This window comes from Grammomys surdaster, unplaced genomic scaffold, assembly GCF_004785775.1.
Source record: "Grammomys surdaster isolate TR1022 unplaced genomic scaffold, NIH_TR_1.0 513, whole genome shotgun sequence".
NCBI classification, from domain to species: domain Eukaryota; kingdom Metazoa; phylum Chordata; class Mammalia; order Rodentia; family Muridae; genus Grammomys; species Grammomys surdaster.
In genome coordinates this window covers 1,048,729-1,075,909 of record NW_021604932.1, presented here as the reverse complement: position 1 = coordinate 1,075,909, position 27,181 = coordinate 1,048,729, and the positions used below count along the sequence as shown (strand labels likewise).

The 27,181-nt window shown below is 37.4% G+C and overlaps 1 protein-coding gene across 1 annotated transcript; it reads right to left on the bottom strand.

Annotated features, from left to right (window-relative positions):
• Positions 1-512: 512 nt before the first annotated feature.
• LOC114633067 (cytochrome P450 2C37) lies at positions 513-21,439 on the bottom strand. The gene is made up of 9 exons (XM_028781687.1): positions 21,239-21,439; positions 19,949-20,111; positions 19,621-19,770; positions 19,208-19,368; positions 17,937-18,113; positions 12,578-12,719; positions 10,341-10,528; positions 2,801-2,942; positions 513-1,034 (listed from the first exon to the last, which is right to left on the bottom strand). The coding sequence occupies exons 1-9, from the start codon at positions 21,404-21,406 to the stop codon at positions 853-855; spliced, it is 1,473 nt and encodes a 490-aa protein (XP_028637520.1). The 5' UTR covers positions 21,407-21,439; the 3' UTR covers positions 513-852.
• Between the last annotated feature and the right edge of the window lie 5,742 nt (positions 21,440-27,181).

Genomic DNA, 27,181 nt, shown 5'->3' with positions numbered 1-27,181 from the left:
TGAGACTAGTATTCTTGTTGAGAGAGAAGAGAAGCACACCAAGCATATGGTTATCAATAGCATGCTTGGTTCTAAGCTGGAACCAGGGAGAGAAAAGTAAATTAAGAATGTTTACCTTCTTGGTAAAATCAAAGTAGGCCATGGCCACATCACCCTGCTGGTGTGTATTCTTCCCTGTGACTTATCCTCACAGTGTTTACATGGTAGGGTGCAGTTGCATGAATGTGTAGACTTTTCCTTACTGTAGTACTATGCTAATCTCAGAGCTCATAGTGGAACATGTTAAATATGGTGTCCATGGGACTGTCCAAAGTATTCTTCCATGGCCAGGAAACATAACCTAGTGTCCCTTTTCGGAAGAAGGATGTAGCAGTTGTATCAATTTGATATCTTCTTTGGCACTCTCTTATTACATCCTCTATATGTCTCTTTAAGCAGATCAAAATGTATTGAATGTATTAGAACTCTATTTTCTTTCATTTACTATTTGAATTGGAAGAAAAGTCTGAGAATAGGTGTACCAAAACAATTTATTATTAAGAAAGTGCAGAAGAGAAGTGACTGTGAATTATCCTACAATAGTAAGTTCTATTTCATAATGAGATCATATTTAACGTGGGATAAGGTACATATCATCACAGCATATGGTTATAGTGATTTAGAAAAATAGGAACTATCAAGAATATTTGTGCAGAATCTGCAAATTGGTAAATACGTGTTCATAGAACTTTATAAAATTATGAGAAGGCCAAAGACATGGATAAAAGACAGTTTGTCCAGTATGGAAAGCAGTGAATTAAAGCTTCAAATTGATCATAGAAGATGTCCCAGCTGGAGCCATGCATTTGATTTTTAAGCAGGAATGAAGCAGAGCTGGAAGGCAGGAGGCACTGAGGCCAATCCACTGAGCACTGGGGTAGTATCTATGTCCTTTGGGTCAACCAGAGGTTTCAGGTTGAAGTTCTGTAAAATACTGGTTAGGAATAGAAACAGCTCCATGCGTGCCAGGCCTTCTCCTGCACAAATCCGTTTCCCTGTAAAAAAATGTCAAAGAGGTAACTATGCTTTATTCACAATTGTGAGCCCAAGATACACAGTGCTTTTAACCAATATTGGAGGTTAAAAATAACCGTTGAGTTATTGAATGTGTGGATAGATAGATGAGTGGTTGAGAGGATACCACATTAGACAAGTTGACAAAGATGGGTCACATTTATTTCTTACATAGCATGTGATCTTAAGGAAATAGCACGAGCTATGGAAGATGGGTGCAGAGCATTCAACCCAAGTTCTTTACAAGAGAAGCAAGTTATCCTAACTGCTGAGTCATGTCTTCAAACTCATTCTTACTTTTGTAAAAATGGCCCATTCTAGCAAGTTTTAGGAATATGCTCACAATGACTTATCCGAAGTGAGGAGCTATTGGCAACTGATGGTTATTAGTAGAGGGAGAGTTAGTTTAGTCATGGATGTGGCCCCTGGTAGGTTACCAAAATTGCAGTAGATAGGTCTATACCCATATACACAGTAGCAGCATATAGAGGACTCAGTGGGCACATGAAATTGGGAGAGAGAATGGTGCTGGGGCTTATGGGAGGACTGGAGAGATAAAGTGGGAGTGTACTTGTTTAAAAGATATTGAGTAAAAGTAAGAAACATTAATAATAAATATATATATTTTAAAATATTGGGCTTTTTTTTGTTCCTGATCTCTATCACTAATGGGCGGGTGGGTGTGAAAGCTTCCTCATAGAAGCAGGGTGGAGGAGGATGGTATAGGATCTTTGCAGTGGAGAAACCAGGAAGGGGGATAACTTTTCAAATGTAAATACATAAAATAACCAATAAATTTTTTTTTTAAAATTTGGTAATTCGTAATAGTCCCCTGGGATAGTGATGTGTGAGTCTCTCTCACTGCACTAGTCCAACTGTATCATCATGTTCACTCATCTGTGTTTTTGACTGACTGAGCTTGATTTTGGAGCTTCTCTGTGTGTTTAGAAATTTGTTTCAGTTTTCCTAAGCCAGGTGGTGAGGAAGGAGCAACAAGAATGAAGAAGCCAAAGTATGGCAATCTCCATATTCATGGTAAGTGACCAAAGACTAAATGAAGTTTAATTTCCAGAAGAAGTCATTGAGGACTGTTTGGTGTCTTTGTGATATAGCTAAAGGCAGAATGCAAATAACATACATTCTAGTTTTCTTAAATTGTCATAAATGATTGTGAAAACTAAGGTTTCACTTTTTTTCTCTTTTGACAGGAAACATGTTTCAACAAGGGCAATGCATGGGCACCTGGAATATGCTCCTGATTATGCACAAATTACAAATCTACTAACCTTATGGGTGTCACCATGTAAGTCCCAACATAGCCACAATGTGCCTGCCCTTTGACCACTTTGTGCTGGTTAATTTTATGTCAACTTGATCAAAGCTAGTGTTATTTGGATACAGGGGACCTCATTCAAGAAAATGCCCGACAAGATTGGACTGTAAGCAAGCCTGTGTGGCCCTTTTTTATGATTGATGATTGATGTGGGAGGACCTAGCTCACTGTGAGTAGTGCTACTTCTCAGTTGGTGATCTTGGGTTTCACTAGAAAGCAGGATGAAGGAAACTTGTTAGCAGCACTCCTCCATGGCCTCTGCACTATTTTTAGAGTCCAGGTACCTGTCTTGAATTTCTGTCCAGACTTACAAGTTGCAAGATCAAATTTCCTCTCCAAATTGCTTTTAGTCATCGTGTTTTACGACAACAACTTAAACTTCAATTCAGACACATGAAAATGAGTTTGCATTACCTGCTGAGAAAGGCATGAAGTAGTCACTTTTCTTAAAATTTCCATTCCCATCTAGAAAGTGGCCAGGGTCAAACACCTCTGGGTTGGGGAACTCCTTACTGTCATGCAGCACTGATGTCAGCGATGTTATTACCGTTGTTCCCTGGAACAACATACACAGAGAGACCAAATTACAAAGAAATAATGGAGCTGGAACATATTAGAAAAATAACCTAGTTTACTGTCTGCTCCATAAAAGGAGTTAAATATATTTTTAAAAATCACAAGGTCTTACTTCAAAAACCTATACTTAGAAAAGCTGGAAAATCTGAATGAAATGGATTATTTTCTAGATAGATATCATGTACCAAAGTCAAATTAAGATCAGGTAAACTAGCTTAAGAGTTTCATATCTCCTAAGGAAAGTGAAACAGTCATTAAAACCTCCCAACCCTAAACAGCCCAGGGCCAGATGGTTTTAGTACAGAATTCTAGCAGACTTTCAAAGAAGAGTTAATGCCAATACTCTTCAAACTATTCCACAGAATAGAAACAGAAGAAATACTCCCAAACTCATTTTATGAAGCCACAATTACCCTGATACCTAAACCATACAAAGACTCAACAAAGAATGAGAACTTCAGACCAATTTCTCTTATGAACATTGATGCAAAAATACTCAATAAAATACTCACAAAAGGAATCCATGAACACATCAAAAACATCATTCACCCTGATAAAGTAGGTTTCATGCAATGGATGCAGGGATGGTTCAATATATGGAAATCCATCAATATATTCTGTGGTGGGTTTTGTCTGCCCTGCTTCTGGGTATGACCTCTTGGGGAGGCGGAATGCAGAGAGTTTGGCTGAGTTTATCCCATGCCTCTGCTGGGGAGCACCAAGAAACCACTCCAAGGCTGGGAAAACACAGTTTGAGATGTGGGAAAGCTGGAATGAAGCTGTTTGGTGGGAGATCTGGGAGAGGTTCCCGGGCCAAGAGGGTGGGGCCATGGGATTCTCAGAGTCTTGGATATTCAGTCCCTGCTGGGAGTCACAGAAGAGCTGAGAATCGAATGGGGGAGGGGTTGGGCTGGAGACAGTCTCTAGCCTGGGCTGAGTGAAGGAAGTCCCCTGAGGTGGGTGATTGTCCTTAGCTTGATGGAGGCAGGCAGGAAGAGCAGAGGGATCTTGTTCAAGAGAAGCATGCAGTGGGTCTGTAAACAAAGGCCTTTTCCAGGTTTCTTGTGATGAGTCTTGATGAAAGTGACAGTCCATGTTTAACCTTATTAGTTATTAGCTGTCCATGGTGGAAAATGGATGCACATCTCCTTTCTCAGGGTCTGACCCAAGATTATATACTATTTACAGGGAGGAATGTCTGGGAAAGGAAGCTTATTGGTTAAGCCCTCAAGGTCTATAGGTTCTTCATTAGCAAGGAGAACTCGGTTTATACCTATGTGACCATAGGAACATGGCACCTGTTCTAGGCCAGAATTTCAGCAGGGAATGAGGAGTTGCCTAAGTCTCAGGAATGTGCCCACTGAATCTCACAGGTCTCAACCTGTTCTACCCACCAAGCTTCTTAACATGGTAATATCTTACACTTTTCACTATATAAACAAATGTGAAGGAAAAAACAATCACAAGATCATCTCAATAAATGTTCAAAAAGCCTTCAATATAATCCAATGACCCTTCATGTTAGATGTCTTGGAAAGATCAGTAATTCAATGTACATACCTAAACATAATAAAAGCCATATACAGCAGGTCAATAGCCAACTTGAAGCAATCCAACTAAAATCAGGGACAAGACAAGGCTGCCTGCTCTCTCCCTAGCTACTTAATATAGTACTTGAAATTTAACTAGAGCAATAAACAACAAAAGGGGATCAAGAGGATACAAATTGGAAAAGAAGAAGTCAAGATACAAATCATTATTTGCAGATGATATAATGGTATATATAAGCTACCCCCAATCTACTAGAGAACTCCTACAGGTATTAAACAACTTCAGCAAAGTGTCTGGATATAAAATTAATTGAAAGGAATCAATGACCCTCCTTTATACAAATAGTAATTGAGTTGAGAAAGAAATTAGAGAAATAGCATCCTTAACAATAGCCACAAGTAATATAAAATATCTTGGTGTAACTCTAACCAAGCAAGTGAAAGACTCCTAAGGCAAAAACTTCAAGTCACTGAAGAAAGAAATCAAAGAACACCTCAGAAAGTGTAAACATTTCCCATGCTCCTGGATCAGTAGGATTCACATAGTGAAAATGGACTTCTTATCAAAAGCAATCAATAGATGTAGTGCAATTCCCATCAAAATTCCAACGCATTTTTGTGTTGAAACATTGAAAAAGCAATTCCAAACTTCATATGAAAAAAATCCAGGATAGCCAAAACAATTCTGAACAATAAAAGAACCTCTGGAGGAATCACCATTCCTGACCTCAAGATGTATAACAGAACAATAGTGATAAAAACTGCATGGTATTGGTACAAAAACAGACAGGTTGATCAATGGAGTATAATAGAAGACCCAGAAAAAGAAAGGGTTAATATAAATGAGAACAGGGATATTTCAACACACAGAGTACATAAGAAGAAAGGTGGAATCTGAGATTAGTCCTAGTGATATGACTAACATGCCATCAGTGACATTTAAAGTCAGAAATCTGGGACCAATACTGCTGGTTCTGTTCTACTTAGCCTCAGGTTTGGACATGAGAGTCTTAGTACCTGCATCTCTAGTTCATCATGTGGTCTTCACAAGTCACATAGATTATGGTTTCAAATGGAACACTGTGTTTTGTGTGTTTAGTAATGAAAAGATTACTTAAGCAAAGTATAAAAAATTTAGAAGGGCAAATATCACTTGTTTTTGCTCTTTTGCACAAGTCATATATACAAATATAACCATGTGATAGCCTACTTTCTTATATGGAATCTATATATTTGTATAAATACAAAAACATGGGGCTATTTGTAGGATGGAAGTAGAATAATGGAAGAGGATAGGAAGGAAGAGAGACAGAAAATAAAATTATATTAAATAAAATAAAACAAAACAAAATAAACTAAAAAAGTGATTAAGAAACTGGAAACAACCTAGATGTCCCTCAACTTAAGAACTGATACAGAAAATGTGGTACATCTATGCAATGGAATAGTGGATGGAATAGAAAATATGATCCTGAGTGAGGTTACTCAGACCCAAAAGTTCATACATGATATGTACTCACTGATAAGTGGATATAAGCCAAAAACTTCAGAATATCCATGATATAACTCACCAACCATATGAAGCTTTAACAAGAAGGAAGGCCTAAGTGTGAACACATCAATTCCACTTAGAAAGGGAAACAGAATAATCATGGAAGGCAGAGGGAGTGAGTGATCTGGCTGGGAGAGGTGAAGAGGATTGGAAAGGAGGGCAGGATCAAGTATGGAGTGAGAGAGGAGAGAGGCCTAGAGGGTCAGGAGAATGAATGGAACTATGCAGCAGATTAGGATTGGGGATGGGGGAAGGAGCCCTCTAGAAATTTCCAGAGATCTGGGATGTGAGAGGCTTTCAGGATTCAGTTTGAATAACCATAGCTGAAATACCCAACAGTGAGGAGATGGAACCTGAAGAGATCACCTCCAGTAGATAGACAGGGGCACCAGTGCAGGGATTGGGTCAGCAACCCATGTTCAAAAATTTTGACCCAGAATTGTTCCTGTCTAATAGAAATGAAGGGACAAAAGTGGAACAGAGACTGAAGGAAAGTCTATCCAGTGACCGGTACAACTGGATCCCATGGGCAGGCACCAATTCCTAACCCAGTGCCAAAAGGACATGCATGGCATGTATTCACTTATAAATTAGCCATAAAATACAGTACCATGTTATACTCCACAGAGTCAAAGATGCTAAACAGGAATTAAGACCTAAGCAAGGAAGTTTGAATCTCACTTAGAAGGGGGAATAAAATAGTCATAGGAGGTAGATGGAGGGAGGGATGTGGGAGGGAGAGGATATTGGGAGGGCAATGAAGGGTTCAGGATTAGGTGTGGGGAAGGACAGGAGAGATGGATAGATGGCCATGAAAAATTAATAGAAACCTGCAGTTGATGGGGTAAGGAAGTGAGGGGCATCTCCAGGATGATACAGAGGACAGGGATACAGAAGTCCAAGAATCAATGGAGGTGACCTTATCTGTGACTCACTACATCTGGAATATGGAACCTGAAGAGGCCACCTCCCATAGACAGGCAGGAACCCCAATAGAGCAATAGAGATACCAACCTGACCTCAAAATGTTCAACCCAAAATCTATCTTGTCTACAAGAAATGCAGGCACTTTGGATAGAGCAGAGACTGAAGAAATGGCAAATAAATAACCAGTCCAACTAGAGACTCATCTTGTCAGCAAGCGTCAATCCCTAACACTATTAATGATAGTCTCTTGTGCTTACAGACAGGAGCATGTTGTCCTCTCTGAGGTTCTACCCAAGCAGCGGACTCAGACAGATACAAACACTCACAGCCAAATGGTGGATAGATCTTAGGGACTCTTATGGAAGAATAGGAGGAAGGATTGTGGGGCCCCGAAGAGGATCAGAACTCCATGGGAAGACAGAGTTAACTAACCTGAACCCCCAGAGTTCTCAGAGTTTAAACCACCAACCAAAGAACATACACTGGCCTTTTCTAGGTCTCCCTGCATATATGTAGCAGATGTGCAGCCTGGTCTTCATATGGGTACCAAGCAACTGGAGTGGGGGTTATCCGAAAGCTGTTGCCTATAAGTGGGAGCTGTTCTAGCTGGGCTGCCTTGTCTGACTTCAGTGGTGGTGGAAGAACCTTGTCTTACAGAAGTGCCAGGGTGGAGGTATAGGGGGATGCACCTGCTCAGAGGAGAAGGGAAGGAGTGATGAGGGAAGGATTGTGGGAGATGGTGACCAGGAGCAGGGTCAGTGAGCAGCATATAAAGTGAATAAGTAAAAATAAAATGAAATAAAATAATAAAAAAGAAGTGATGGTCATGTTTTTAGTGCAGTTACAGCTAAAAAAGAAAAATCTTCTGAAGATGCATACAAGTGGTTTGAGCTGATACTGTCAGAGTCTCTTCACATAATAAAACTGATCTCACATAATCCTCAAATTTCTAACAGATGGGAATGTTCTCTACAATGCTTTCATAGGCTGTAATCATCTCTCTTCTGTCTGTCTGTCTGTCTGTCTGTCTGTCTGTCTGTGTGTCTCTGTCTCTATCCCCATCTGTCTCTGAGCATGGCAACTTAACTAAACATATATTAAATTTAAAAAAAATGAAAGAATATTTCTGGTTTGTGGAAAGCACTTGAAAATTACATTCCAGACTCCATACAATTACATTCCTCCTCATTTGTTTGCACAGCATCTGTGACTGCTTTCTCCTACAATGGCAGAACTCAAAGGATTAGCAGCATTTTCATGCTCTATTGCTTTGGGAAAGCTGCAGGTAAAGTTGATTGTTTCTTAGCTTAGTATCTCTGCTGAGATCTTTGGCTCCAGGAGGACAGAGCAAGCCACATGTTTGTGACAGCATTGTAATTGGAAAAGACTGTGATCACAGCTACATAGGGATGCTTGCTTCTGTACCATGGGTTTTATGAAGGAAAAGAATGAGTTACTCTAGCTCCCTAGACACAAAAGAGAACAGTCACATCAGGAACAGCTAGCAAAGGAATGAAGGAGTTTGAGCTCAGCAGATGTAACACTCTAAACAAGACAGCAAACCTAAGGAGGGGATCAGGGAGATAGGTCATCCCTGTCTCATTCTTTAGCCTATTTAGCATTTGGTTAGGTATAAAGACATAAAAAATTACATTATAATAGCATAGATGTCACTACTGGAAAACAAAAGTTTTATCTCAGGTATGTGTTTTGGCCAAAACAGTGAAGAATGTGCGTTCTACCAAGTCTGATCATAGGGTAAGACCCATTACCACTTTGTAAAATCAAGTCAACTTTTGCCACAGAATGAAATTAGTAACTGTGACCTTATTATTGGTATTAATATTTCCCATAAAATACAATCTTTATATATATTATTTTAAAATGATAAAAATAATTATATATCCACTCACAATAGAAAGCCTTTAGATTGTTAACTAAAATATCTGGCTAAGTAGGTGTGAATCTGAGAGTACCTGAAAGATGTTAATCAAAGGCTTATTATTCTAAACTTAGTAGACTCTCTGATAATTAATCTGAAGCATATACTTATATTTTATTTACATTTATATTACTTATATAATATTTATATATATATATATATTATATGATGTTTTCCATTCATATCCAATTCCATATCAGGGTCAGAGTTCTACATTAATGACATCCCAAGGGAGAATATGTTAGATGAAATTCAAACAAATTCATATGCTTACAGCAGTTATACCTAGGGATAAAACATTAACTAATACATTGATTGTAACCATGAATGCAGAAAGTAAACTTAGAAAGAATGTCCATACTTGTATAACTAAAATTTATGTCAAAGTAAGAGATTACAGCCCATTTTCTTATTCTGATAACTAAAAATCTTAAGATATCAACCTTAAGTACAGGCTGGAACCTGCAAGTTATACTCATTGTTGATCAGAAATAGAACTGGTTTGTCCATTAGATTAGTTGAACCTCTTCATTCAATCATTTCTATCTTATAGCATTTATATCAACATCAGCTGTTTTCTGGGAGGGTTACATAAATGAATAGCTTGAGATATTAATTTGAATTATTTTACTTCTTTCTATTCAATTATGTATAGTCATCATTGGATTTTAGTGAGTATAGAAATTAAAAAGCAGGTCTGTTAAGTGCTATCTGTAATTTATTGATTGGTACAATAACAGGCAGAAATTAAGATCAAGGATATGAAAAATACATAGAAATATTAACTCAGACAACACTTTGAAATTCCACATACTTTTATAGATAAATTAGAAACAATTAGTTAATTTTGCAAGGGTATCTAAAGTAACAAAAACAATGTAATGAAATCAATTGTTTCTACAAACCATATAAAAAGAAATGCAAAGGGATTAGAAAAATTGTAGTAAGAGAGCATTAACTAGTCTGTAAAAGTCTGAGAAAATACTTCAGTAAAAGTCTAAGAAAATAAGCTATATCGTCGAAAAAAAGTATTACATAGAAAAATAAACAGGCCAAATAGAAGAATGACATAATCTTAGGGATGAATCGAGGAATTCAGGATATAAACTCTTTCTAATTAAGCGGTATTACTTTAAACATTCTATAACATTCTAGAGGAGGTTTTGGGGAAATTGACAAAATGTTGGAAAATAAACACGAAAATGTAAGCACTTAAGCTTTACTAAAATATTTGGAAAGCAGAGCAAATGTGGAAGTGTCACTACTGTGTCCCTGCCTGCTATAGAGCTGCTATCCCAATCAGGAATCAGCATAAGGCACTCATAGCACTATATGACTCGATGGACTGGAACCACATTGTGAATCTGGGAACATCAAAGGTATGGAGATGCAAAAACATAAGCTTACCTTGGGGATGAAGTAGTTCCTGAATTTAATGTCACAGGTCACTTCATGGGGCAGGTTGTTGGGGATGAGGTCAATGAATCTCTGGACCTCGTGAATCATGGCATCTGTATAGGGCATGTGGCTCCTGTCCTGCATGCAGGGGCTTCGGTTTTTGCCGACCACACGCTCAATCTCTTCCTGGACTTTAGCTAATTGGTCACAGTGAGAAGTATTGGAAAAGGAGAGAAGTGACATGTTTTTGACAACAAAGAAGGCCTGTCTAAAAGTGTCATTATTAATTGAAAATTTGAAAAGACCGCTGATCAGCCCCTCCCCCCCCATGAACTCACACCACACCACACCTATGTAGGACCGTGAAAGGCAGCCTCGGTCATGGTTGTGCAAGGTTAGAGACCCCGGTGACCCTGAAGGGACGAAAGGCGTTTTTCCAAGGTCCTGGGCACCAGGCTCCTGGCACAAGGCTGCAGCCCTCCATAGATTAGATTGTGGCCATCAGTCATATAAGTGTGTCAGCCCAAGCTCCTCCACAGGTAGAGGAGTGACCTGTGATCATTTCACTTCAAGATAGATCTCCATTTAATGAGGTACTTAAAAGCCTGGAGGCCTAGCCAATAAACTCACTTTTCTAGACCCTCCTTGCAAAAGATATTTATCCTCAGGCCGCCCTGAGAACTGGGGTATGGTTTTATTCGTCCACTTTCCACCATGGCAATAAATGCCTTAAAACCATGGACTTCCTCCTTTCATCGGGATCGACTGTGGGGAGCCATAGAGAAAGCCTTTACCTATAGAGCCACATCTGATCTCTAATACAAGGCCTCTCTGTGCTCCCAAGCCAAGCCAACCCCTCAACCTCCACTGACTAAGCAAAGGACTATCCCCACCGGACCCAGCTGGAGTTCTCCCATTTCCCCCTTGGCTCTGGTCTAGGTCCAGCCCCCACTCCATTGATCCAACTCCCGCTCTATTCTTGACTCCCAGTGGTGCCTGGATGTCTGAGAGCCCAAGATCCAGAAGGCCCCTGGCCTGCCTGCAGGCCCTGGGTTCCCCCAGCCAGTTCTGGTTGTTCCCTGGACCTCAGACTGTGCTTCCCCAGCCTGGAGTGGTGTCCCACAGCTTCCCCAAAGCCTGACACCCTCCTGGCACTGTGAGGTAAGCACAGTCAAAACTCCTGTGTCCTGCCTCGCGGAGAGGCCTGAGCCCTGTGGTAGAGAGGACGCAGGACCCCATTAACCCTACAACCATACATACTGCAATTGTATTCATACCACTCACCTACTAAATAGTTACTACTTGTGTGTAAAGCATATGACTCTCTCTCTCTCTGTGTCTCTATAAATAAACATTTATAGGTGTGCATTTGCACTCATTAACTTAGACATTGGAGGCAGGATGATAATCTTAGGTGCTCTCCAGGAGTCATTTTCCTGTTTTTTCTCAGTCTGTAAGAACCTTCAGTGAATTGATTAGGCTAGACCATCTACCCAGTGAATACCTAAATTCTGTTGTCTGCATATCTCCAGTACTGAGATTACAAGCATGTGCCATCATGTCAGACATTTTAAAATGGGCTCTGGGAAATGTGGCATGTTTGTTACAGTAATGCAAGATTATGCAGGGCATGGAGATTGTGCCCCAGCAGCATTATAAACATGCATTTCATGATCAAGAATAGATTTAGGCATACAGAACTGCCATGACATAGATGTATGACATTGTCCTATAAAATTAGGATTATTACTCATTAGCATATATTTATTATTTAGGATCATGATAAAATATAAATAATTAAATAGTTTAAACAATAAATTTAAATATAGCTATCTGTTATGATAGTCATTGATGAAAGACATTTGAAATAAGATATTTGTTAAAATTCAATATTTATTTTCAATTTATGTGCATGCATGTGTAATTTGAAATTATTTTCTCCAACTATTTTCTCATTATGCAACAGTGACAAGATTCAAGTAACAACTATTTGTATGTTCCAGAATCCTCAATATGGGTAATAAAACAGTGTGTAACCACGGTCCAATATATTCAGATGATGCCTACCTCCTGCCTGGGAACCCAGAACACAAGGTCTCTGCTTTTCTCAATCACCCTTCTCATTACAGCCAGTCGAACAGAAAATGAAATACTGAGATGTTAGTTGACAAAATGCAGGCCACTAGCCAGCATCTTATCAGCATCTTACAGGAATGCAGGTGGTCCATCACCTGTATCATCCTCACCTGTGATATGTGGGTACTTCAGCAGGAGTAGGAGAGCATATCTCAGCGTTGTGCTTGTTGACTCTGTTCCAGCAGCAAATAGATCAGTCGCTGTTATGGCCAGGTGTTCAAGCATATTTTTCAGCGGTTCACTGAGGTCTTCCTAAGAATGGTTTGATACAATAATTTTATTTATTTATTTATTTTTATTGAATACCAAACCACAACAAATCCACAATATTGGACAACTTTATCTTGTGGCCAACACAGTCTCTAAATGTACAGTAGTGGTGGAAAATAATATGACATTTCAGAGATTGTGGTATAGATGGTCTAAATTTTCTTGTTTATATTTATATTTCTTGTTTGTCTGAAATTGCATTCCAAATATTATTTGCTCAGGTATGTTTGTGTGTACAATGTTTGTAAGTCTATAGAAAAAATGGAAAAAAAGATGATTTTGTTTATCTATGTCTATTTTTCTCTTATTAAAATCTGTTTTAATAGTTTATAAGATAAACATTGGCAGACATTTGCTGCTAATGCTTCATGCTTACTCTACTAGTTCAACACTGGGTTACAAGAAGTCTCTTTGACCTGAGTTCAATAGATTATTGATAGAGCACTCCTAACTAGATTTCTTTTCATTTGTGAGGAAACATAATTTAAATTAATAGCAAGCTGAAAATTACAGACCTGATATTAGAACTGTGGCAAACCTTTTATGAAGAATTTGCTATTAACTTTTTAAAAAGTTATTCATGGACTCAAATTGTAGACTTACCATAAATTTCAATTGTGTAAAAGAGATAAGGAAGCACAGCTAGGAAGATTGTATTGACACAGTGAAGATGACTTGGGTCAATTTTATGTCTTATCAACTAGCAGCATGGTCTGTGGAATAGGAAGGGAGGGATGGACTACCTGATTTGAGGAGACATAGGTCATAAAGAAAGAGTGAGAACTACTCATGACCCTCAAGGGATAACAGAGACATTAGGAGAAATGCAGTTCGTGAAGCTGAGAAGATGATGTGCTACAGAATTGTCACCAAGGTTACAGCTTCAAATGTTCAGACTGGAGATTATAGCTAAAACATCATTATAATTTTTTAAGTGTCAAATGGATTATGTTTTCATAATCTCTAGATAGCTTCTGGTACATTTAATATTGTATAACCAACACTATTAAAAATTACTAACTTTCTCTGTATTGATATCTGCCATACAAAACCACTCATCTAACTTTGTAATGCAGCTCCAAGTCATTTTCTAACACTAAATATAGCATTGCTTGCATCAAAATTATCCTCAAATACCTACAAAGTTTTACACTAAAAAACTAATAATTTTATTTCCATATGTTGAAATGGTAATTTTATTTCCATATGCTGGAATGCATTTGGATACAAAATGGTGCAATTGTGGAAGTTATATCTTAGCAGTAACTAATAGCTGTCTAGTTGTATTTAAAGATTGCTTAACAATAGGGGAGTCATGCTGTTACTGGAAACCTAACCAACCATTCTATTGAGGTAACAGTTCTTAAACTGGTAAAATTCTTACCTATTTTATAAATAATTTTCTTGATACCAATACACTAATACAGCTTTCATATCTCATTAATAAAGCTTCTTTGTGGAGCAAATGGAGAAAGAATCACCTAGTTAAACTGCAGAGAACAACTGACTGTGGGTTTCCCTCTCCCAAATTATTAAGAACAGGGACATCCTGAGTTTTGGAGGCAAATGGATGGAACTAGAAAATCTCATCCTGAGTGAGGTAACTCAGACCCAAAAGGACATGCATGGTATGTACTCACTAAAAAGTGGATATTATCCAAAACAAAAAAGTGCTGGATACTCAAGATATAGTCTACAGAACTCAAAAAGGTCAATAAACAGAATGGCCCAAGTGAGGATACCTCAGTCCAACTTGGGAAGGAAAAGGAAGCAACCACAAGGGCAGAGGGATTGACATGGGAGGGAAAGTGGATGGTGGGGGAACGAAGAGGGGAACAGGATCTGGTATTGGGTCAGGGGAAAGGATTGAAATCCCTGAGAAATTCTGAGTCAGCAGAAAGAATGGAAACATGTAATCTTGGGAGGTAGGAGGTAGGAGGTAGGGGGTATCCTCCAGAATGTACCAGAGGCTTGGGAGGTGACTCTCAGGACTCAAAGGGATGGACCTTAGATGAAATGCCCTGCATTGGGGAGAGGGAACTTGTAGAGCCCACCTCCAGCAGAAAGACAGGGCATCAAGTGAGGGATGAGGTTGCCATCCCACAGTCAAAACTCTGACCCATAATTGTTCCTGTCTGAAAGAACTGCAGGAATAGAAATGGAGAGGAGCCTGAGGAAAAGAAGGTCCAGTGACAGGCCCAGAGTGGGATTCACCTCTAGGGGAGGCCCCAAGACCTGACACTATTACTGAGACTATGGAATGCTCTTGAAAAGGGACTTATGACTGCCCTCACGAGACCCAACAAGCAGCTGAAAGAGTCAGATGCAGATAATTGCACCCAACCAATGGACAGACGCTGCTCACCTCTGTGGTTGAATTAGGGAAAAGCTGCAAGAAGCTGAGGAGGGTGACCCTGTAAGAGGACCAGCAGTCTCAATTAACCTGGATCCTTGAGATTTCTCAGACACTTGATCACCAACCAGGCAGCATGCACCCGCTGATATGAGGTCCCCAAAACATATACAGCAGAGGACTGCTGGGTCTGGGTTTAGTCAGAGAAGATACACCTAACTCTCAAGAGACTGGAGGCCCCAGGGAGTGGGGAGATCTTGTGGGATGGGAGTAGGGGGTGAGAGCATTCTCAAGGAGACGGAGGGCCGGAGTTGTGGAGGATATATGAGATGTGGAACAGTCAGAGAGTGGACTGGGAGAGAAATAAAATCTGGAGTTTAAAATAGATAAATAAATAAAAAATACAAAAAAAACAAAAAGCAAAATAAAGATGTAGAGTTGATCTTATAATTGTGGTAAATTAATTAAAAATAATAGAATTGTAAATGTGTGTGCATCAAATAAGTGACCTCCAATAAACATCAAGCAGACATTCCAAAGCCTAATTAACCTTTCTACAATAAAAGTATGAAATTCACCATAATAAATATTCAATTACATACAGAGCATCTAGAAACAAATTAATTGATTGGAAAATAAATGACTTTTAGAACAATAGAAAGTATCTAAACCTATAACACATATACAGAACACTCCATTCAACATAGAAGTAAATATTCTTCAGGAAAGACAAATGTTAGCTTTGCCTAATCTCAACAAAATTAACTGCATCAATGTCATACAAAACATAAATAAAAAAAATCCCATGTAAAGCAAAAGAGGAAAAATCCTAATACTAGTAAACTGTGTCAGCATAATTTTTAGGTTAAAATTAAACTTAGTTTTGACTCTCAACAATAGAAATTAGTGAACTAAAATGAAATCAAAGAAATAATTACATTTATAGTAGTGGAAAAAGATTTAAGATTTCATAATCAAAGACATGAAAGATGTATGCATTTAAAACCATTTTGACACTAAGAAACAAAAACTATATTAGTAGGTGGAAAATTGCTCATGCATAAGTATTCAAAATTGGAAGTGTTTTAAAAAAAATGGAGATACTCCACAAATTAATCTAATTAATCACTTGCATCTGTAATAATGTTAAAATAGAAAATATAATCCACAGATTCAAATGAAACTGTGGAGAAAATTCCCCCAATGTGGAAACCTACTACAGAGTATAAAATGAAAGCCTTGTAGTGTTTACCCACAGATCATTATAAAGACCCAAAGAGCTTAGATGTCTACCTGTGCATAGACCCATGTGCAGACAAACTTGCCTTACACATGAAATAAAACTTAAAAAAATAAAGGATCCTTTATCTTTTAAATTATATATTGTCTGTTGAAAATTTCAGCTGTCCTTTACAAAGATAATATAAAATTTCCATTTGAATCAGAAACCCCAATATTGCAGATATGCACACATAAAATGAAAATTGCTACCAAAAACATGTACACAGATATTCCCAGATAAATTACTTAGGCAAGTTGGAGGTAGAAATAACACAAAGATACATGAATGATGAAGATCTGCATGTGGTTCTCGTCCTTGTAAATGACGTTTGCTGTAATAGAAGTAGGAAGTATGGAAGCAAACTGCACTTACAGGAACATCTAAGATTTTATGCAAGTGCAAGAAGACAGAAAATAAAGTATCATACACAAGAGCTGGTTTAGATGTTAGTTAGAAATCACTTTAACAGTTACTAATAATGTGGTGGAATTTGAAGAGTAGTTGTTAATGGCTATGGTATGTTTCACAGAATGATACAGAGTTTTTGAAGTAGATACCTGGTAAGTGGAATATTTGTAAATGCACTAAATAACACCACAGAGCATTCAAAATACATTTATTAGCATCATATGCTAGTTTTATCTCTGTTTTGAAAATGAAACAACCCCTTAAAATCATTGAGAGACTAAGTGCAATTTTTGTATGAATCTCCATTGTCCTTTTTGTAGAAAGTATTAACATATCTAAGAATTTAAATGGAAAAGCAAAGGATTCAGAATGGTCAAGCACTCTGGCAAAAATGAATACTGAAATTGAGGAACTAACATATTAAAGACTGTTAAAATGTTTCAGGAATTAATACATGTGAATACTTGACTGGTAGCAAAAGATATAAAGAGAGATAAAGGGAACAGAACTGATTTTTTCCAATAACCATGAATATTTATCATTGATTTTTTTTTTAACGTGAGAGTACCTCAGAAACTGTAGAGAAACTATGTTTTTCCTAAGTTACAAAATACCAACAGTTAATCATGGCAACATGCCCATATAATTCCCATCTCTAATGCCACTGGGATAAATTCTTTGTAAATTATTCTTAAAGCTTAACTCCTTCATCTACCCACTCTTACCAATGTACACCTCTCCCTACATCATTCAGTCCTTTCAAGATGCCTGTAGATCAGTACAAGTATGTCAAGTCCTATAGGAAACACTAGTGATCCATAACTGTGGGATGATGATGGCCATGTTCATGTTAAGATAGGACAGTTTATGACATATGGTCAATTGTAATTTATTTCATCTTATCTGCTTTTGTGTTGCTTTTTCTTTTTCTACTCACAAGATTATTTTAAATGTTCTTTTTTTTGTTTGTAATTTTAAAACCAGGGTCAATTAACAAATTCATTTTATTTCATCCAGGCATACTCAAACAAAATAATAAACACTGAATTATTTTTCAAATGATATTGTCATGATTTTAGACATCAGTGGAAATTAGTGTGTATTCAGAAAACTATAAAGAATTTAGTAACTGTATAAATGTATATAAATACTTTACCTGCCCTTTTTGAATTAGGAAATAATCAATAAAGTCCCGAGGAATTGTAATATCCAATGATTCTTCATGTTCTTTTATTTTCTCCAAAATGTAATTTTTAATACAAGTGTAATTTTTAAAAAATTGTTTATGACTTCCTGGACAATAATCAAGCAGAGCAGGAAATGTATTGCAAACCTAGAGGGAAATGCAAGAATTTACTAAATAAATACATAGTAATCAAGTAATTAGGGTATATTTATATCATACCACATGACTGATTTGCATCAATAGATCAAAATATGTAAGGAATTCATCTTTAAGAGGTAGTTTGTTTTCATATACACTATTTCTCTATTTTAATAGAGAGATTTGAGGAAGAAATTACTTCCCAAATGACCAAAGATTATAGTAAAAGGTACACACTCACATATCTTTTTAGTCCAAACTATGTTCATGTCAGTTCTTTGATAGCCCCAATAAACTCTAATCTCACGTTAGAAATACCACATATATAAATTACTTACACTCATACTCTACAGAAGAAGTTAAGATGACTAGGTGACTTGATTAACAGAAGAAATTAAAGATCTGTAGATTTTATTCTTACCAAGCACCTTTTTACAGAAAAGAGTACATGCCTTAACATAAATTCTATATCAAAACCCTTGTGGGGTTTCTCACACAGTCATTCTTTATGCAGTTTGCAGGAAAAACCAGTTAAGGTTGAGACAATTTTGGGAGGATATTTATGATCCACATAGAATGAAATCATGCACCTTGTTGATTCTTCCTCTTACCCTGTCAACTAGAATTCTAGCTGATGCACCAAACCACTGAAGTATCTGCTTCCTGGCAACTTTCATTGCCACAAATATTCTTTCTCCTTTAAGAGAATAGTCTTTCTATACTAAGATATTCCTTCCTGGTAATATGATGATGTATGTAATTGTTGAAAAGAGGCCAATAAATTTACGTAGTAGAAGAATGTCCTATGAGTGACTTGCCAGCTTTTGAGAAGTGAATACAGTACTTAATCAAAAGATTTCTGTGGAAGTTAATAGTGAAATCAATGGATAGGAAGATTGCAGGCAAAACCAATCTTGACATTGGTCCTTCTGGTTTTTCATTTGTCTAGCAAAAGCTTTAGAACTTTGTTCCAAATATTCTTCCTATCATGTTAGTCAGAACTGTAATGTCTGGTCACTTCACTACTCTGTGCTTTTTGAATTTGACCTGTGAATCAGAAAGAGTTTAAGTATTTTGTCAGAAGGAAATGATCATGGCTTCACCTGCAACCAGGTTGTGCTCAGAATCTTGGTAATTTCATTCAGTTTTTCCATCAAGTTAAGAAAATCCTGATCTTTATAATCAAAACGATCTTGGAAAATAATGGAGCAGATGACATTGCAGGGAGCACAGCCCAGGATGAAGGTGGGATCACAGGGTGAGCCTGAGAAAATGAAACAATTGTAAAATATCATTAAAATATACATAGAAGACACCTTGCCCTTGTTAACATGTTTTAGACATTTTATGCTACATTTATGCTAAGGGGGATGCATGGCTTGGCAATGCATTGTAACATTAATATGAGACCTATACATCTCACTAGAAAAATATTTTAAATAGGCTAGGAACAACATCACTCATACAGCCATACTTAGATCAAGAAGTAAATGTCAGATACTAAACATGCACTTACCATTGGTTTTCCTCAGTTCCTCCACAAGGCACTGTGCTTCATCTTGAACACGGTCCTCAATGCTCCTTTTTCCCATGCCTAAATTCCTCAGAGTCATGAGTGAGAAACGCCTTGTGTCTTTCCATCTATTTCCATTGCTAAATGCAATGCCTAAAAATATAAGAACAGACAGTATAGAGTATATCCCAGAGATAGAAGAAGAAGATGAGGCCTGGTGGCAGCCATAGAATCTCATACTGTGCAGCAGGAGCAAGCATGGTCTCTGCTTTCCACCCTTTAGCTGACTACAAATCCTGCTCAGCACACAGGAAAGTACATGTACACTTACCCATTCCTTTAGTAGCTTTATCAAAAACTGGGAGCCTTCCTCTCCCAGCAAACTCCTCCCCATGGTCAACCAGAGCTTCCTTCACGGCCTCATAGCCATGCAACACCACAGTGGGCTTCCTGCCCAAATATAGAGTATACACAGGGCCATAAACTTTTGATAACTAGAAATAGAAAATGGAAATATTAGGATAATGTCACTTTATTCTCAATGGTTTAAAAACACTTTTAGGGTGGCAATATTGCTGTGTTATAATATTTTTGTCTAGAAAGACTCAGTTTTAAGTGCATATACCTTAGACTTTGTGTATTTATCATATGTGGATGATCTATAGTGTGACAAGAAACCACACAGACAGCTGACACACTGATGACAGTAAAATATAACACTATGATATTAGGCAGCTTTCTTCATCTTATTTCACAAAGAAACTGAGGAAAGGTAATTCTACTTTTATTCCCAGAGCCTTATTGCAAACAAGTAAAGAATTAAATTGGAACTCTTTTTATTCACTATTGGATGCTCATGCTCACTTCACACAGAAGTAGACATCAGTAGTCATATGACTGCTGTAAAATCAGATGTGAAACTTCTCCTGTGGAGACTGCAGAGTCCTGTGACAATGAAACCTGAAATCTTTGGTCACCAGTAATGAAAGTGTCTATTTCTTGACAATTGTTCCAAAACTACAGAAAGCGGGCATCATAGTAACTGTATCACAGAATGCAACACTTGTAGAGAAAACACATTGTCATCATGAAGCATTTTTGGCCCAAGGAGCAGGTCTTGTAAGTAATAAAAGTAGATTGGGAAGCTACCATATACACTATGGCACACAGTTTGTTGCTTTCATTTCTTATGTGAGCCCATGTCCACAAGTTTTACCTCGTATTAGACTTCAGTTAGTTCTTCAGAGTTAAGCACCACATGCTAATCTAAGAACAATGAATGCTTAAACTTCTGACTAATTGAATGAAATATCCAACAGTTTTCAACTTCAGCCAAAATAAAAGAAAAATGTTTGCAATATAAGGATTTGAATAAGCATAACTTTGAAATTCTGTGATTATACTACAAAATGCAATGACATAACTGTTCTTCAACCTGAAACCTTGCTCATTACCAATTTCCTAACCAGTACCAGAGGCAAAAGACAGAAAAGACACATTATAGTTTTCAACTTAATGAACATTTGAAAATAATATTGTCTCCAATAATAGAATTTCACTGAAAGCAGCATGTCTCCTATCTCCTTGTACAGAATACTAGAGGAGTATAAGGCATACTTACATTGCTGAAGGATTTTTGAATATCCTTCAGATCTATCTGGAGGAGATTACCAATGATTGGAAGAGGAGTGGGGCCAGGAGGGAGCTTCCCACCCCCAGAACTCTGTCTCCAGAGTGCCAGGAGAATAAGACAGGAGAGACTGAGTATTAGGAGCAGTACTGGATCCATAGAGATGCTTCTTACTGACACAGCTGTGATTGGGGGCAGAATTTTTATAGTGCAGCTAGCATGTTGCACTTTGGTACATTGTTGACTCATCAGTTTAATCTCTTTTCCAAATAGACTTTGAAATAATAGAAAGACAAATAAGAACTTCTTTTACTTTGTCCTTTGTGCACTGCTCATAAGAGATTTTGCCTTAATTTACTTGAGTTGTATGTGATTAAACATTACTGATAAATATGAACAATAAAAGAAATTTTTATAATATCAATATTTCTTGAAAATACTTTTTAAAAATTATTTCATTTTTTTGAGATTTATGATATCATTCTGTTCTTTTTATTTCCTTTCCTGATCCCAAACCTCTCATATTTATAATTCCTTGTTTTCTTCCAAATCCATGACCTGTTTTCTTTTTCACGGTTGTTATATACATATTTGTATGCACATGTATATTCCTAAAGGTATAAGTATAGCGTGCTAAATCTGTACAATGATGATTGTTTGCATGTTTTTAGGACAGTCCATTTGAGTGGTACAACCAATTGTGCTTTATCTTGGGGAAAACTGTTTCTGCAGGTGTCAGTTTTCCTTAGCTTCCTGTAGTTCTTTGTGTAGGGTTGAGGTCTCCTGCGCCTTTTACTTCCCATGCAACTGTGTCTATTGCTGTTGTCCTCTACATTAAGTTTAAAGAGTAGTTTCGTTGAAACAATGGATGTAACATCCGACTTTCCTAAGAGACATACTCACTTTAGTTAACTTTTAAATAAATGAAAAAAATTTCAAAAGTCTCTATTATGAGGTTTACGTTCATGTAGGAATTTATATTTTATTGATGTTTTGTTTGTCTCCCTACACATTTCAGGGTGGCCTCAAACTCAATGTTCTTATTCTGTTTCCTCCCATGAGTAGCAACATGTGCATACATTACAATTTGTTTGTTTAACTGTGTATTTAAAGTGGTTCTGGCAAAACAAGCATTTGACACTCATTCTGCATAATGATTCCTTACAACTCCACAATTTATACTTGGATGTGCATAACTAAAGCAAAAACTCTCATGTATCAGTCACACATTTTAAAGTAAGAAAACATATGGTGTTGTTACATAGAGAAAGTTATATGGCTTTTACTATTGTGGAAGATCAAATTACTGCATTTTTCTATCTGTAACAGTTTTTAACAGAAGAGGTGCCAGTTTCTAACAGCTGATATCTGGGAAAACACAGGATTCAATGTGATTATCTCATGGTTGCTGGTACTTCTTCTGGATTTAACATAGCTTCTCAAAGTATTCAGATTCTCCATATGTCATCATTTCAGAAGTGAGCCTGGCTTACCATAACTGAGCAGCAAACAATATATAAAATCTTTTGGAGAAGTGTACTTTCTAGACTTTGAAATATCTCTAGAGATATTGCTGATGTTTCTTTTTAAGGATCAAAACCAGTTCTTATAAAAGGACCGGGGTCTGCAAAATTGAATCTTGGGGAAATTTATCAAAGGAACTTGATTACTAGAAAAATTATATGTATTATTTCAATGGTAATGATATTGTTTAATCAAAGGGTCCTTCTGTAAAGATGTTATCACGTTCCTGAGGTGTTTCTGTCAATTTTCACTCATTTACTCTTTTATATGTGATCAACTTTCTTTTCTAAGGAAAGATTATTTCCATTTGTGAATGAGAAACTGGGCTTTGTAGATTCATAACCTTGATGCAGTCAGAGACTGAAGATGTTACTGAAGGACTTGAGCCTTACCTCTTTCCCTACACACAACAATTCTATTAGCTTGTATACACATTTGTTGACTTTGCCCCTTGTTTCAAAACCTACTTTAATCAACATCAAACAAAATAAACAAAGATCTGGCCAACAATGTTATCACTGTCTTTATTGCATGGAGTTCAGAAAAGTTTGCTTTTATAATTTGTTGAACTTTGTGACACGGACTCTTGGCAGTCTACGACACAGTATGCAGTAACTTATCATGATGCACATTGTCCTATATTCCCCCAAATTCACACACTTTATTTTGGATAAGTAAGTTCTGTATGTTTCTTTGACAGCAGCATCATTTTACACATGGAAAAATGGTTGTTTCTTCTCAGTTTATCCTTTTTTTCTGGTGGCTATTCCATTCCTATAATGCAAGAAATAAATCAATTAGAGAGAGGGGATCCTTTTCAATGTATCTTTGTTAATTCCCTGAATTTCACACATCACATTTTGATCACATTCACCTCTACTCTAACTTCTCACAGATAGGTCCTTCATTCCAGAGCCACCAACTTAGCATTCTCATTTTTTTGAATCCATCATGTCCAGTACATACTTGTGTGTGTGTGTGTGTGTGTGTGTGTGTGTGTGTGTGTGTTTAACTGAATAGAGAACACACCTTTAAAGAAAACTAAGTACACTATTTCTGGAAGCTTTCAATTACTAGTAGGTCCTCAGCTAGTGGTGAGACAGACAGTGTGATCTTTTTGACCCTAGTATGGCAGTGATTACTGAATCTTGGAAGGCGAGGTTATGAAAAGTAAAAAAGGTAACATTCAGGACTAAATACTCTGCAATCTCTTAGTCTCTTCATTCTGAACAGTTTTGGTCACCGTGTTTAGTGTCATTCAATTGCTTTTAAAAAATAAAACCAACTTTCTTCTTTAGGAGTCTGTTAAATACTATGTTTTTTGAAGTAATAGTAGTTGGCTCTCTCGTAGTAACTATGGGTTTTGGTCCTAGTAATAGTTCCAGAAATGAATTCTATCGTATACAGTAGGCTTTAAATCCACTCAGATAGTGGTTGGTGACTCCCAGACTATTTAGGTTGTTATTACACCAGTGGCCTTGTTTTGTCAGATTAGTTTTCACTGTAGCTTTTAGATTCATAGATAGAAAATATTGGTGAATTTTTTGTGTGTTTTATTTAATTACATTCCAAATGTTGCCTCACTGTTCTCCCCTCACAGAGTCCTTCTATCAAATGCTCTTTCCCTTTGCCTCTGAGGGGATGGTCTGCCATGTTCCCCCTCATCTTGGTGCTTCAAATCTCTCTAGGATTAATCTCATTCTCCATCACTGAGACAGGACAAAGCAGCTCTCTAAAGGCCTCACAGGAAGTCTGCTACAGACAGTGCCACAGGCCTCCTGGGAGACATGTAGCAACCCAGGGACACAGGAGGCAGGCTCCAGATAGAGACTCTCAGGCCAGCTAACACCAGAGATAACTAGATAGCAAGAGGCAAGCATAAGACTGTAAACAACAGAAGCCAATATGCTTTGGCATCATCAGAACAAAGTTCTTTCACCACAGCAAGCCCTGGATACACCAACACACCTAAAAACTAGGATGTTGACCCAAAGTCTTATCTCATGAAGTTAATAGAGTCCCTTAATGAGGATATAAATAACTCACTGAAAGAAAAACAGGAAAACACAGGTAAACAGGTAGAAGTCCTTAAAGAGGAAATGTTCCTTAAAGAAATATAGGAAAACACCTATTTAGATAGTTTATCTGCTCTTGATTTAACTTTGATACATAGTATCTGTCTAGAAAATCATTCATTTCATCCTGATTTCCAAGTTTTGTTGAGTATGTGCTTTTGTAGTAGGAGCTGATGATTTTTGAATTTCCTCCATTTCTGTTGTTATATCTCACTTTTTATTTTTTGAATTTCCTCCGTTTCTGTTATTATATCTCACTTTTAATTTCTGATTTTATTAGTTTAGATACTGCCTCTGGGCCCTTTAGTTAGTTTGGCTAGGGGTTTATCTATTTTGTTGATTCTTTCTTGCATCATTCTTTGTTTCTATTTGGTTGATTTTGCTCTGAGTTTGACTATTTCTTGCCTTCTAATTGTCTTGGGTGTGTTTGCTTCTTTTTGTTCTAGAGCTCTCAGGTGGTCAGTTGTTAAGTTGGTAATGTAGGGTCTCTCCAATTTCTTTACCAGAGTACTTAGTGCTATGAATTTTTCTTTTAGCACTGCTTTCATTGTGTCCCATAAGTTTGGGTATGCTGTGTCATTATTTTCATCGAATTTCAGGAAGTTTTAAATTTCTTTCTTTCTTTATTCCCTGACCAAGTTATCATTGAGTAGAGAGTTGTTCAGTTTCCATGGATATTTGTTTTTTTTCTGTTGTTTTTGTTGTTATTGAAGTATAGCCATATTCTGTCGTGATCTGATAGGATGCATGGGATTATTTCAATCTTCTTTTATCGATTGAGGCTTGTTGTGGATGAGGGCAACCCCACAGGAAGTTCAGCAGTCTCAACTAATCTGGTCCTTAGTGGTCTCTCAGACACTGAGCCACCAACCAGGCAGCATACACCAGCTGGTATGAGGCCCTGGACACATGTACAGCAGAGGACTGCCTGGTCTAGCCTCAGTGAGAGAAGATGCACCTAACCCTAGATAGACTTGAGGCCTCAGGGAGCACAAAGACCTGGTTGGGTGTGGTTACAGTGAGGATATCCTCTTGGAGACAGGGATTAGGAGGAATGAGATGGAGAAACTTTGGAGGGCCGACTGGAAGGGGGACAATGACTGGGCTGTAAAAGAAGGTTAAAGATAATTAAAAAAAATAACAAAACTCATGAGTTCCAAAATACTGAGCATCAAAGTAGTTTTGACTTTACAGATAACAAGAAAATCCTTGGGCACCTAGAAAGACTAATGTGGAGACAACTGCAGTTGTAATTATCAGTCTGATGGCATTAAATACAAGCTGTGAAAAAAAACAAAACAAAACAACCCAATACTGAGCAAGGGGACCACAATAGAGGAGTTAGGGGAAAAAACTGAAGGAGCTGGATGGGTTTGCAAACCTGTAGGAAGAACAACAGTATCCACCAACCAGAACCCCTCAGAGCTTCCAAGGACTAATCTATCAACCAATGAATAAACATGGAGAGATCTGTGGCTTTAGTTGCATATGCAGCAGAGGATGACCTTATCTGGTATCAGTGGAAGGAGAAGACCTTGATCCTGTAAAGAAGGCTTGATACCTAAATGTAGGAAAATGCTAGGGCAGTCAGGCTGGAGTTGGTTGGTGGGGGAGCACCCTCATAGAAGCAGAAGGGAGAGGGAAGGGGATAGGAGATTTGTGGAGGGGAAACTGGAAAAGGAGACAACATTTGAAATGTAAATAATCAATAAAAAAATGGAACAAAAAGAAAAAAAGAAAAAATCTTTTTATGTATTTGATTTGAACCAATGGAGAAGCTAAGGAACATTGAGAGTGTTAATTATGTTGCAGCTTTAGGGGTGAAGTCAGCAGTTGGGCCAGAAGATAATTGTGAGCAAGGGATGCTATGTGTGGTGGGTCTGAACAGCTGACAATCACCAGCTGGCTATTTATTTATAGAAGCATTATCTGAATTTTCTACTATTTTTTAAAATTATTTTTAAAATTTGTTAATTTCTTTATTGGCTATCTTAATTTTTTACATTTCAGATGTCATCCCCTATCCCCATTTCCTCTCTCTAGAATCCCTCTATTCCATCTCCTCTCCTCCTTTTTGCTTTTATACTATTTAATTTAAATGCAAGTATTAAGATCAGTTCTAGGTTAAGGGACTAGCAATACAATAGATGCAAATAGTCAAAGAACAAACAAGGCAATAAACAAAATTCCATACATATTCCCATGATCATTGTTTCTAAGAGCTTATCAGGATAACCAAAATATCTGAGCCAAATTCCGTGTTCTAGCCCAAAGTCGCTTTCATGTCTAAAGCCTATTTCCTTGTTCTAGCCTAAAATTTAGATTCCTGTCTGAA